The 12,555-nt window shown below is 46.7% G+C and overlaps 6 protein-coding genes across 6 annotated transcripts; 2 read left to right on the top strand and 4 right to left on the bottom strand.

Moving 5' to 3' along the window:
• Positions 1-1,438: 1,438 nt before the first annotated feature.
• N7473_013212 (uncharacterized protein) lies at positions 1,439-1,642 on the bottom strand (the record flags this gene model as incomplete). Its single annotated transcript, XM_057159151.1, has 1 exon — positions 1,439-1,642. One exon carries the CDS (start codon positions 1,640-1,642, stop codon positions 1,439-1,441), a length of 204 nt encoding a protein of 67 aa, XP_057002201.1.
• A 489-nt stretch (positions 1,643-2,131) lies between these two features.
• On the bottom strand, positions 2,132-2,468 carry N7473_013211 (uncharacterized protein; the record flags this gene model as incomplete). Its single annotated transcript, XM_057159150.1, has 2 exons — positions 2,132-2,224; positions 2,259-2,468. The coding sequence occupies 2 exons, from the start codon at positions 2,466-2,468 to the stop codon at positions 2,132-2,134; spliced, it is 303 nt and encodes a 100-aa protein (XP_057002200.1).
• Positions 2,469-3,141: 673 nt separating this feature from the next.
• N7473_013210 (uncharacterized protein) lies at positions 3,142-3,524 on the bottom strand (the record flags this gene model as incomplete). The annotated part of the gene is made up of 2 exons (XM_057159149.1): positions 3,142-3,299; positions 3,356-3,524. The coding sequence occupies 2 exons, from the start codon at positions 3,522-3,524 to the stop codon at positions 3,142-3,144; spliced, it is 327 nt and encodes a 108-aa protein (XP_057002199.1).
• A 2,113-nt stretch (positions 3,525-5,637) lies between these two features.
• On the top strand, positions 5,638-7,069 carry N7473_013209 (uncharacterized protein; the record flags this gene model as incomplete). The annotated part of the gene is made up of 4 exons (XM_057159148.1): positions 5,638-5,997; positions 6,049-6,537; positions 6,589-6,894; positions 7,010-7,069. The coding sequence occupies 4 exons, from the start codon at positions 5,638-5,640 to the stop codon at positions 7,067-7,069; spliced, it is 1,215 nt and encodes a 404-aa protein (XP_057002198.1).
• Positions 7,070-8,673: 1,604 nt separating this feature from the next.
• N7473_013208 (uncharacterized protein) lies at positions 8,674-9,411 on the bottom strand. Its single transcript, XM_057159147.1, has 2 exons — positions 9,054-9,411; positions 8,674-9,002 (listed from the first exon to the last, which is right to left on the bottom strand). The coding sequence occupies exons 1-2, from the start codon at positions 9,182-9,184 to the stop codon at positions 8,885-8,887; spliced, it is 249 nt and encodes an 82-aa protein (XP_057002197.1). The 5' UTR covers positions 9,185-9,411; the 3' UTR covers positions 8,674-8,884.
• A 190-nt stretch (positions 9,412-9,601) lies between these two features.
• On the top strand, positions 9,602-10,947 carry N7473_013207 (serine-threonine protein kinase). The gene is made up of 3 exons (XM_057159146.1): positions 9,602-9,718; positions 9,771-10,090; positions 10,144-10,947. The coding sequence occupies exons 1-3, from the start codon at positions 9,606-9,608 to the stop codon at positions 10,767-10,769; spliced, it is 1,059 nt and encodes a 352-aa protein (XP_057002196.1). The 5' UTR covers positions 9,602-9,605; the 3' UTR covers positions 10,770-10,947.
• The last annotated feature ends 1,608 nt before the right edge of the window (positions 10,948-12,555 follow it).

The raw sequence follows: 12,555 nt of genomic DNA, 5'->3' as shown, positions 1-12,555 counted from the left end.
AATTCGTTCACGCTCTCCCTTTACCTGCATAAGAGGGTCAGTCCTCGTGTCCACTTGTTAGCGAGGTGTCGGGGAGGACGAGGTAAAGATCGCAGCCAAGATCAGGGACTAGTGCCGCGGTGCAGGATGTTAGATATGAGCAGAATGGTTGAATTCGAGGGTTTGAAACGAGGAGTAGCTCGTCCCCATTCAAAATAGCAATACTGATGCACGCATCCCAGCAAGGTCACACTCTCCGAATGCCAGGGTCCAGGATCACTTTGATTACATCCATAAGAATGCACTGGCCAGCCGTTTGGGAGAATCGGTGTAATCGAGGGTCACAGGCACAATATTAAAGGGGGGTTGCAGCGGAGAAAGAAGGACTAGGATACTAAAGTGAGGTGCAATCCCAAGCTGGAAAGTACGTGATGGGGCCAGGGGTTGCCCTGCTGGGCCCTAGCTCAATCAGCAAGAGCGAGAACAGACCGGGTCTGTTGGGGTTGGGCCTGTCAAAGACTTCTGTGCGTGGATGGTTGTAGAAGAATATGTGGACGGAACTACCTTCGGGCGAAGAAGGACCCGTCCTGTGGAGAAATTGGGTAAGAAAAGTTCGGCCCGGGAGTGAAATTACTTTCTTTCCTCTCCTTCCCATTCTCACTTTTCCCACTCGCACCCCATGCTACTGATCGCGTCTCAAAAGCAATCTCACCAGCTGGCACTCCTAGGGTCAGCAGACAAGAAGTAAAGCTAGCCCTTCATCAAGGTAGAGAAATTTTATTCCTCTGTGTTTTTTATATGGTCAAGCTAGCTGTTGAATACCTTGAGCTAACAATGTATCGGATTATTCAGTCCCTTTCTATGAGTCCACCCAAGCCATTCGCAGCCGCCTACGAAGGACAAGGACAAAGCCACACCAGTACTACGACCCCGAATAATTCTAACAACCTGAGAAGATCCCAAGGTTCATCAAGATTGCCTGCTTTACGCACCATCCAATAGTTTATAATATCAAGCAGAAGGGAAGGGGTTGCTACCCGGGCCAGGCTTTCGTACTTTTGGCTCGGTTCTTTGGCGCTCAAGCTCACCCAGGCGTTTGTTCTTTCCCGGATTTCATGGGGGCTTTTGTCTCGAGAGCTACTGTACGCACCCATGGAAAGGCTACTTTGGAACAGGTATCCGAAAATACGCTTCGTTTCACTAAATCGGATGCGAGTTATCCCCAGCCTCAACAGAGATTGCGACGTGTACAAGAATAGATGTCACATATACTCACCCAAATTACCTTATTGCGTGAAAGCCCGAGAATTGAGGAACAGGATGAAGAGGGTGGAATATGGGAGCTTGGTGGCGTGGAATAGCAAGCACAGGGCTTGGATCCGCCAGGTAATTGAATAGCCACAACTATTACCTTCAACGCTCCAAACTCACTCTTATTCCCACCGGGGAACTTGCATCACTACTGTAGGCCCTTCATGATTCCCTCGACAATTCGATACTCATCGGCAGCGACGCCATTAGGCTGATGCTCCAGATATCTTATGGCGCGCTCCAGGGCATGCCGTGTCTCATCCTTGGTAGGATTTTCACAGACCTTTGCCTTCGAAGGGAGTCTCCTTGACTGCGCTTCTGTGTCCGAGCCGTTGGATTTGGGTTCAATCATGCTTGATGGGTCATTTACTTTTATCGTTGTATAGGCTTCCTTGTTAGCTGCCAAGGGTGGCCCAATGACCGAAGGGGGCTGTTCAATCATCGCACTCTGGGAGATATCAGCCAATAACAAGCTACTTTCTTGCTTAAATCAATTGACCTTCTCAATATCAGACGCTGAGCCACCTTGGTCCCTTTGACTGGAGACTTGTTCCCTTTGATGAGGTCGCAGTACTTGTCTTACTGGCGTAAAATCTTCGAAACGGTGCTGGGACTACACGTCAGGGCAAATTGTAGTATAAAAAACTGTGAGCAAGGCCGCAGGACTTACCTTCGTTCCACTCCGAATAACTACCAAAAATCCAAGTCAATATACTCCGATGTCAAAGAAGGCGTGCGGAGGGTAGTATGGCTGGTCATACCTCCAATGTCAGCCTGCTTGACTGATTTGTTCTCTTCATGGTATAAACAGATCTTTCGTCGGTCTTTATCGGTGATCTTTCTACGTTGCGTTGGCCTTCTTGTAAATGCTTTTTGAATCCGGGACATGCTGGAAGGGGGTAAGACGGAGGTTCTCATTTCGCTCGGAGGCTGTCTTGTGTGGAGTGGTGGTTGTTGCGTTGACTTACGATCCCACCGAAAGTTGCTATGAGACGTAGGGAGGCGGTACCGGCATACCGTGCGTCGCATACCCGTCTATCAGGGGTGAGGGATAGAACCCAAATGGTCCATATTCCGACATCTGTGGTGAGTGGTGCGGTGAGGCGAATGTAATAAGCTCGGCGGAGGTGGAATATCCAAATTCGCGGTGCTTTTGCTTTGCGCTGAGCCGTGGTCATGACCGCAGAGCCCCCTTCCTTCCGAGTTACCCCTAATGCTAGCCGTGTAACAAAATTACAAGTCAATTGCAATTATCCACGTACTCTATGGCCGGATCATATCCGTGATTACCCGAGGAGTCCATCGAATTATCAATTTTTGCGGATCCAGATTCCAAAATAAAGAATTTGTCGAAGCAGCAAACAAGTTCGTCTTTGGACAAATCCGAGGTATTACTGGACTTGGAGCAGGGTCGCTCTTTAGAACTACTTGTTGACATGAATGAGAAGGCCAAAAAGAAAGGTCATCGATCTTTTCAGCCACTTACATCTCCATCCTCGTGATAGTTGTTGGCCATCTCTGGGTTTACCCGCCTATCCTTTTCTATATGCTGACTGATTTGGATAGAGAGTTTCCGACCAGAAGATGTCCATTTACCCTGACTTCTGGAACCTCATCAGAAGGTCTAAATATTCCTTGTATGGTGGTTTATTCTGCGAGAGCAGGGCTTGGTTCAAGCACGTTTTTTGTTGCTGATTACAGGCCAAAGTTTAGGAGACTAGAGATGAAAATGAACCTGTACATAATTGACTAGTGCCAGGAACAATCAATCTTGTATAATTTCACTATAACATATCAGTGTAGTCAAAGACGAATAAAGATCTGTAATGCTTCGAGTGGGATAAATCGCTGTCATCTACCAAAAATCTGTGTTGTAGGAATTGTATACATTTCCTGAATATTATCCACTTCTCCATATTTTAACGTCATAGCATCGCGCAGGATCGAAATTGCTGTCAACGCTCTCATTGTGTGCTCAGTTGTGCACACCCCCGGATTGCGGTGGAGCCCTTGGAGGAATTAGTCCAAGATGCCAAGTGAATCTATTGAGAGGAGAAGCACATACCATACTCCTCGGAGTATTCGTCGAGGACACTTATGCAGATCAGCTTCCTCTCTTCAGGTTGCAAATTCCGGAAATGTTCTTCATCATCGAGGAAATGTAGTAGTCGCAATGCGTCGGCAAGAATGTGATCGGTTTCAGATGGCCCCTTGTCCTCAGATGCTTGAACCATTGGGGGTATCATCTTCACCAGTAGGTTCTAGGATTTTGTTAACTAGGATTTAGCGGGAGATCAAATGTGCTGATAAGGCTAATAGATTGATATTTAAACCTCGAGGAGCTTACCTGCTGGTAAATCTGTATCTAGAAAGGACGCAGATCAAAAATATTGACAGGGTCCAGAGCAATAATTCAGCAATAGGGGAGTATTTGTAGGCGCTTAGAGTGGCAACGGGTGTAGAAAGAAGAGATGGTAATCTCTGGTTTTGGAAGTTTACGAAACAGCAGAGATCACGTGCCATTGGGCGGACTTGGGGATAAGCCAGTGGCCCTTCCATGACTTACTCACATTTTCTTTCACATGGTCTTGGTATAGCTCTTTCGGCTGCAGAGGGACGGATTCTCACTCATTATTGGTATAGTCTGCTCAATCACGACTCGGATTCACCATGTGCACTTTGTCCGAGGTGGTGAACGATTACAAGGTAAAGAGGCCGGGGCCGTTGCAGTATGTGAGGAGAGATGGGACAAGCATCGGGGTTTACCCCATCGAAGGTCAGGGAAAGGCCCAGAAGGCAAGCGCTTATATAACGAGACAAAATGGTAACTCAAAGGATATACAGTACAAATTTACAATACACTGATCACTTACGCTTTCTGGGATGAGCAGACGTAGAAAAGGGCTCGATATTATACCTGCAGAAACAACAGGTTGGAAGCATGGGATGGCCTGTCACCTGTGATTCTAAAAAAAGACGTTCCGTGCTTCTTCCAGCAAATTATAATCCAAGCTGACCAGCGATCTATTGGTATGTTGAGGCTTCTACCGGATTTGCAGTTCAAGATCCCAGTTTGAATTGCTATAAAGCCCCTTTCTGGCAATTTATGCGGGCATAATTATGATTAATTCATGTGGGATTAAGTTAACTAAGTTAGTTAACTAGGTAATTATCTCCTTGTTCGGAGTATCCACTGTTATTCCGTCAGGGGTCGCTGAGCCTAGGTTTGCAGCCTTAGCAATCAGGCGTTTGGAGGCCTTGACTCGCCAGCTGCTATGCAGTCTACGTAATATCTAGGTTTCTAGCTATGATACTGTAATCCGGGGAAATCCCCGGTTGAGGGGGGTTGCAAACCAAGGGGGGTTGCAAACCAAGGGGGGTTGCAAACCAAGGGGGTTGCAAACCAAGGGGGGTTGCAAACCAAGGGGGGTTGCAAACCAAGGGGGGTTGCAAACCAAGGGGGGTTGCAAACCAAGGGGGGTTGCAAACCAAGGGGGGTTGCAAACCAAGGGGGGTTGCAAACCAAGGGGGGTTGCAAACCAAGGGGGGTTGCAAACCAAGGGGGGTTGCAAAGCTTATGTATCGGTGGGGCCGATTGTGGCCAGTTCACGCTCTGGTATCAACGCACTCTGGCCAAAGATTGTAACATACACCAGTTTCGCGAAATGATACCTGTCTTGTCTTCTGTAGTCCCTCTCCTCCACTCGCACGTGTAATTTGTGATTGACGCTGTGGAGCAGTCACACAACGATCCTAATTTCGGTAAATCAAAGTCTACGCTATAAGGCAGGAAGCGAACCACTGATTATCAATCATCCTCAGAGGTGCACATGATGTTATGAAAGCGCAGGACGCTAGAGCTTTTGACCAACCAATCATGGCTACATGATCCGAATTTAGCTAAAACCTGTGGTTCGGCCGCACACGCATTAGTGAAGATTCACAGCCCCGTACTATTGGCTAGGTTACTAGCCAGCGACTCGATATGGAAACTATCGAACACGCCCATCGCCTTTAACGCCATGCTTGAGGGGCATCAATATTCACTACCCAGGACTACGAGAAATGGGGGCTGAACACTAGCAAGAGTCGCCGGAATCATGTATATAACGGAAGTATCCCTTCTCCTCTTGATGACACCGAATATACAAATATGGAAGCGAGCATACTCAACGCCTCCGTGGATTGTTCCAGATCAGGTAGGCTTTCCAAATTTCATCGCCTTTTGATATAAATCGACAGCCTAGGCTAATAGCATGGGAACTAGTTCATATCCATTCTGCTTCGTTCCGGAGCGATATTTCAACCGAAATTGATCCTTCCACTCCCACCACAAGCAGCAAAAAGATGGAGGGTCTTCTTTCGGAGCTCTTCAATGGCAATTGGAGCCATTATTTATTTCGAAGACCGGGGTTGAGGAGGGCGCCTGGCTTAGAAGGCGCGCTCTTTAAGGGCTGGACTTTTGATCCGAATCAGATTCGGGACGATAACTGGGGAATGGTCGTCAAGAGTTTGATATACCAAAGCCTGAATAAAGTTGGGCTCATTCCATTCGAAGCATTAGTAGAGCTATCCCGCGGTCAAGTTACGCCCACTTTGCGAGACTTCCTCGAGGAATATGAGCTTCTGTATTCGCAAATATGCAGCTTTTACGTGAAACGGCCCTATAGCATGAAGTCCGGAGGGCACTTAAGCTTGATGAAAGAGGTGTGTTTCTGTCTGTTTCTTCGCTCTTGGATATTAACTGACATACATAAGCACCTGGAGGACAAAACGATTGGTGCTGATCCATTCATACGCACCGTGGTTCAAGACGCATGTGACTATGTGGTTAACAAGCATACAAGAAAGAGAGACCTGGTTGAAGATCTTCGTCACTTTATTACCAATCCCTTGAGAGATCAGCTTCACGAATACGTACCCCATAATATCTTGCTCCGACGCAAAAAGGTGCTGGCAGTGCGCCTCAAGGCTTACATCTCAGACGCTTCCAACATGTGGGACAAGCCCTTCGATTCTAGTACCACATTTCTGGACGAATATCTGTCACTTGAACCTCGAGCTCTTGCCGAGAGAATAACCAAAGTTGATCATCATCTATACCGAAAGCTCAAGGTCAGCTCGTTCCTCGAAAAAGGACAGGATTTGCAAACCCTCCAGCAGCGTGAAATAAATTTGACAAGGTCGGTGATGGAGTGCCTGGACACACAAATTTTGAATGTAGAGCAAGTTTTTGAACTGGCAAAGGTAATTTCCACGCTCCGTTCCAGATATGGCAAATTTTGACTGAATCTGTAGCACTTTTGCGATATGCAAAATTACCTATCAATGGATGCGGTACAGACTGGAGCCGAATCTGCCAGATTAACTCCCGAAATCAAGCAGCGCCTGAGATCCATCGCAAATTGGGAGCAACAACTCAATATTCCTAAACCAGGACTATATCCTTTAGCCCGTGCTGCTAAATGTGCAGTATTATGGGATAACACACAACTCGCTGAGAAGTACATCGATTTATGTGTTTGTTACACTCTTGAACGCCTGGCTGAAACGGGAACATGGGATGAAAGAATCAAAAACATGGAGCCGCCACATACCAAGACCGTACGTGAGCAACATTCTCACAATACCCTCGTGGGTAGTGTATCTCCGAAGGACACCAAGATGGAGTACTGCCTTGAAAGCCGGGAAAAGTGTGCAGATATCGACGAGGTTTCAGGTCGACCTTGTCTTTGGAGCTCGCAGATATATGGATGGTGTTGTTGTTTCTGAACGTTGAATGAATAGTAGAAAGTTCCTTGTTGATACCAGCTATTTGTAGCTCGTCCTTTCCGAACTGTCATTGTCCTTAGCCTCTACATGGACTTGGTTCCTAGGTGATTTTTTATCCCCATTTCGCTGCTAAAACATTACCCTTAAATGATCGGTATGCTAGGGTTTGATCGCCCAGTTCTGTTCTTATCCGATCTCTGTGGGTATTTCCGTGGTCCATACCTCCCCTCACGGTGCAATTGTCACATTACATTGCGTGCGATAGGAGGTTGAAGATGTTGAACGACATCTTTGGATGCTGATGAGTACCAGGAAAATAAGCAGACAAATGGGCTGGGTCAGTCAGGGCGGTAAAAGGGAGGCAAGGTTGAAGTTCTTCAAAGTCACTTAGAGGAGCTGCGGGAGTGCTCAAATCACCATGTTGTAAATAACGTCAATCCCTCTGCAACCGCTTCCTGCCGCACCCGCTCAATCTCAAGAGAACTTTGGAACTCTCCACCCAAAAAGTGAAATAATGCGGGTCATTACTGAAATGAAAAGCATAGCTATACTGTTTTATACTACGCATCCGTGGATATACTCCATATTTACCCAATTTTACGTAGACTTTTGTGTGTACTTTCATTGAGAGAACTGCTACTGTCTTCTCTGAGATATCCCTTACAGTTCGGTCAAACGCAACATGATTCACAACCACTTATCCTTTGGAGTAATAAGGATGTATCCTCTTGGTAGAGAGATAACTACCATTTGTAGAGGAAGAAAGGGGACCTAAATTTGGAAGGGTGAGACCTGTTTTTGGTAAGACAACTTCAGGCCGTATGCCCACAACCTCCAAATATCGTCATTTTGGGACTACTCGACTCCTATCGCGATCACTGATAAAATGCGCGGGTGGAGAATGAAATGTTCGAGGAGCCAGGCTCTGGATCTGCGAAATCGTGCTTTGTAATTGAATTGACTAGTTATGGAGCAACGCCATAACTCATTCCAATGTAAGCTTTTTACACCCCTTAACCGATCTTCTCTTCAGTGAGGCGCAATGGGTAGTTCCACAGTAATTCTGGTGACTTCCCTCGTTGTTGTAGTAGTCTATCCATATGTATCAACCCAACATCTGAACAAGATAATCGACTGCTTCTTAATCTGTTGGCAGGTTCTGAAGCTCCCGAGTCAACAATAATAGTTTTTCGGAAGCTGCAATAATAGGCCTTATCCAAGAACTCCCATGAGATATCTAGTTGACCTCGCTCAGCATCAGAATGACAACTATGTGTAGTCTATGAAGCCTATGTGTCCCGAAACGACCACCGCAATGTGGATTTCCAACGATTTATCTTTGAAAGCGAATCCTACCGCTGTGTCTGCCAGTGTCGTACAAGGGCTATCAGTGAAGAATCCTTGCACTCGCCCCGAGTTGTGTCAACCTACGCCTGCCCCCGATGAGCAGCAGCAGTTTAGACCTATTAATCGACAAACAACGGTTGGACATCTGCTTGACTAGATCGCCTCATCCATGTTGAAGCGATGTTCGCTTCCACTGCGCACCTATATCCTCCTCTCCCGAAATTAATCGACCGAATCAGCCAAGGAGATACACAAGCCATTCGTGCAAGGTTTGATATTGAAGCGTGGAGGTTTGGTGAACTAAGTCCAATTTGGCTATTATCCATTCGTTGACAGCGTCTAGACTCAGGTCTAGCTTAAATATGCCCATGCGATCTCTCCACTTGAGCACACTGGTATCGAGTGGTTGAAACCCATAATAACTTCCCATATGAGGAGAGACCGTTGAAAAGTTGCAATCTTGAGAAATCAGACCCTACTTGTTACTTTCGGGTCTGTACACATGGTGTGTAGTCACATGTGCTCCATCCTCCTTCTTATAGTCAACCGTCAAATGCTCTTTGGGGTCGTTGTCATTCGAATGCCAGGTTCCCCTAACCCTGTTAGAGTTTGCTAAGATACAATCACGTTGCAGTTTGGCTTACGTGGGTGCTGATCGGATGTACGCCTCATACGCTCCCCTATTCTCCAACCCTTTACCATGCTCCTTGACTGCCTTATCTGCAGAGTCGCTTTTTTGGTGACCTTTGGCATAAGAGATCTTTTCAATGGGCATAATGATGGAAATTTTTGGGAAGTTCCCTTATAAGCAAGATTTGTTGGTACATACACAAGTAGGCATTGGGACTGTACGAGCTTATTATACCTGTCTAGTGGCGCGCTTTGGCCTCGTACTTTTTTGAGCATTGCTTACAGCGCGGAATAGTTGATTGTTGCGTTTTACAGTACGGAGTACTGTATGTTTGAAAACCCCAATTTATCTTACCGGCCGGGGCAAGCGAGGCAGCCACTACAATATCCGTTGAAACACAAATCCTCCAAAGCCTATCGGCTAGCGAAATTCAAGTCCCCCTCAAGCAAAGGCGGTGACCGATGGGCTTACACCTTACACGCCAGACAAGCAAACATGACAAACACAGCGGGAGCTTAAAAGGCAGACCAAGGGCCTGCCTTTTCAGATCCCACCCGAATTCAAAATGGAAAGCGCCCACCCGGTTTCGGTCGGTCAGATTTTAAACAATAGATATGAAATCACCAAACAACTCGGATCAGGTCAATACTCGACTGTTTGGTTGGCTAGGGATAAGATGTAAGTTGTTAAGATGAATTTGAAGGTCCTCTCTGATCGTATCTCCTTGTAGACTGGGATCCTACAGCGCGGTCAAAATTCTTCGTGAACATTGTGACGGTGGCGAAAATGAGACCTTCGAGCTGGATATCTTGAAACGTCTTAGCGAAGGCAATCCAGACCATACTGGTTACCAGCATATCACTCGTCTTCTCGATCATTTCATTTACAACCACCATCTATGTCTCGTCCTGAAGCCTACGGCGGAAAACATCAAAGATTTTTGTCTCTTCTTTGAGGATGCTAGAATCCCTGCCTCCATCATGAAACGGATAGCGAAACAGTTACTTTCTGCGTTGGAATATGCTCATTCATTGGGAATTATCCACACCGGTAAGAACATCCGATAAGTCAGACGGACACTGTTAATACCTTCCTACCTTTAGATATAAAACAAGACAATATCATGGTAAAAATCAGAGATGAGTCTATCATCGAGGAGCATCTTCAAAACCCAGGAAATAGTCTCGGGGAGCTCAATTTCGATGATCGCAACGACTTCTCTGAAATTCAAGTCGTCCTTGGTGACTGGGGGACGGCGAGCTGGGAATCACGCCACTTGACAGAAATCATACAGCCAAGACTTCTTCGAGCTCCCGAAGTCTTATTGCAAGCACCATGGGGCAAGGAAGTTGATATATGGAACCTAGGCGCTCTGCTCCCCGAGCTCCTCGATACGGTGCAAATGTTTTCCGGCCGAGCTACCGCGACTGGTGGTATTTATCACATTAAACATCACATTGAGGAAATTGACGCCCTGTTTGGTCCATTCCCTTCTCATCTCCTGGAGAAAGGAAGCCCAGAGATTGTACAGAGGCTATTCAATGAAAGCCTGCAAATCAGAGACCCCATTGAACGTCCGCCGGCTAGCCTCGACAGGTGGATTCAGTGTCTGAGTGGGAAGGAAAAGCACAACTTTCTCTTGCTGCTTCGGTCCATGATGACGATAGATCCAAAAAATCGAATGACCGCTCAGTCACTGCAGAATGAGCTTTGGCTTACAAGCCAATAGGTCTTGTTGAGCTTCTGCGAAGGGTGCGATATTTCATGAGCTGCCACTGGATGTGAGCATCTGACCGTTTCTTGCGAATAAATGAGTGTTTTGCTTTAATCGTTAATGCCATACATCCCATTCTGTGGATCTCGTGAAGGCTTATTTGCCTGTAGAAAGATCAGTGAAACTAGCACCTTGGGACTGACTGGTTGATAGGCGGAGAGCAGGCAAAGGAGCTTTCCGGAATCAAGAGTAAGACTGAGAAAACAGGCTGAAGTGTAGAGTGAAGGGCTGAAGAGACTCATCTTCATGAAATAAAAAAATCGCTAGATCAGATTGACCCGATGTCAGCTGAGTCCGGGCAAAGCGCTGAAAATCCTTCATGGATAAGTGTAGCCCCTTATAGCTTAAGGTCTGCTGGTCATCACTCCAATAGATATCACCCAGGCTAGTCTTATTGTTCTAGACCTTTTTGTCACACGCGCCCAGACGACTAATCCAGCTGGAGGGTGCTTGAACAACATACAACAGGAATCGCTTGCGCATATCATCCAGCGCATCTGATGGGTGTGCCATAGGGATGCCATCGGTAATCTAGACTACCTGCTCCACCACCAGCATCTGGGCTATCTTTACAAGGGCCGATAGAAAGCGGGTTTAGCCATATGGTTCCAGAAATGCCTGACGCTCGACATCCACACCAATAACAGCAAGGAAGGCTATAACAGTGCTCTCAAATAGGTCTTCCTTGAGTGGTTGAACGAGCCAAGCAATCAGAAGTACAAGACAGGCACTATCTAGCCAATCCCAGACTGCTTAAGATGACTCTACCAACAGCTGCATCCCAAGATCCTCCAGCAGGTCTTACTTGGCAAATTGAATGGTCGTCAACTGGTGGCCCAAGATGAGCTTTTGATCCGAGTGACTACTGCGGTAGGCAGAACAGATCAGACGCTGCCATACCTGCTGGTACTGGGTGAATGTGGATGGTTTCAGATCGACTAGAATCAGTCGCTCCCAAATGCGCGGACGTGAGACAAAGCTGTTGATTCGGATTTGGCGAAATTCCTTAATTCGCCGGTCCTGGATAGTTTGATATGCACGCTTGATCTGAAACATGTGAAGCCTTAATCGGCCGACAGTTGGTAAATTCGAAATATCCTAGAAAATGAACTTGCTTCTTCTCATACATAGACCAGGAATTATTCCCGATATTGCGGCTTCATTCCTGAGCAGCAAGTGCTGGGTGTCACAATAGTAAAAAAAAACTCGAGGGGGTAGACATATCAGAGGCGGGTGTTGAAGTTGAAAAGGCATGAGCAAAGGCTGAAGGGTAAGTCTGCTTTCAACAATGGTTACTGTAGGTGATCAGGTAGTAGAATCGCATGCGGCAATTTCAGGCCGAATTGCCTGTTTAGGTAGATAGGCCGGTTACCAGGGCTGCGCCTAGGTGTAGTAGATGCAAGGAGATCGGTCACTGGATAAATTTAAGTAAATTTGCCATGTTTAATTAAATTGTTGAATGTCCGTTGACACAATCGGTTGTGAAACGGCCGGCTGTTCGGGACGGCTGGGAATTGTACACAGTGGCTTTTACAGCGGGAAATAGGGATCACGGCTTTGTCCGGTCTATGAATGCCAAAACCCATAAAACGCCTTCCCACCCTGATCACGCCCCTACAATAGCCTAGTCTACTAAGCCCTCATCACTCCCCTCGTGAATATCTTTCTATCGGTGACCTAACACAGTCATAAGGAGTGAGAAGAGAGTAGTTTTGCCATAATGGACCACCTGTTGCTGCGG

Source organism: Penicillium subrubescens (genome assembly GCF_028828155.1).
Source record: "Penicillium subrubescens strain IBT 31985 chromosome Unknown utg000013l_segment0_segment0, whole genome shotgun sequence".
Classification (NCBI taxonomy): Eukaryota; Fungi; Ascomycota; class Eurotiomycetes; order Eurotiales; family Aspergillaceae; genus Penicillium; species Penicillium subrubescens.
Note: the sequence above shows the minus strand (reverse complement) of the source record. Positions and strands in the feature narration are given on the sequence as shown.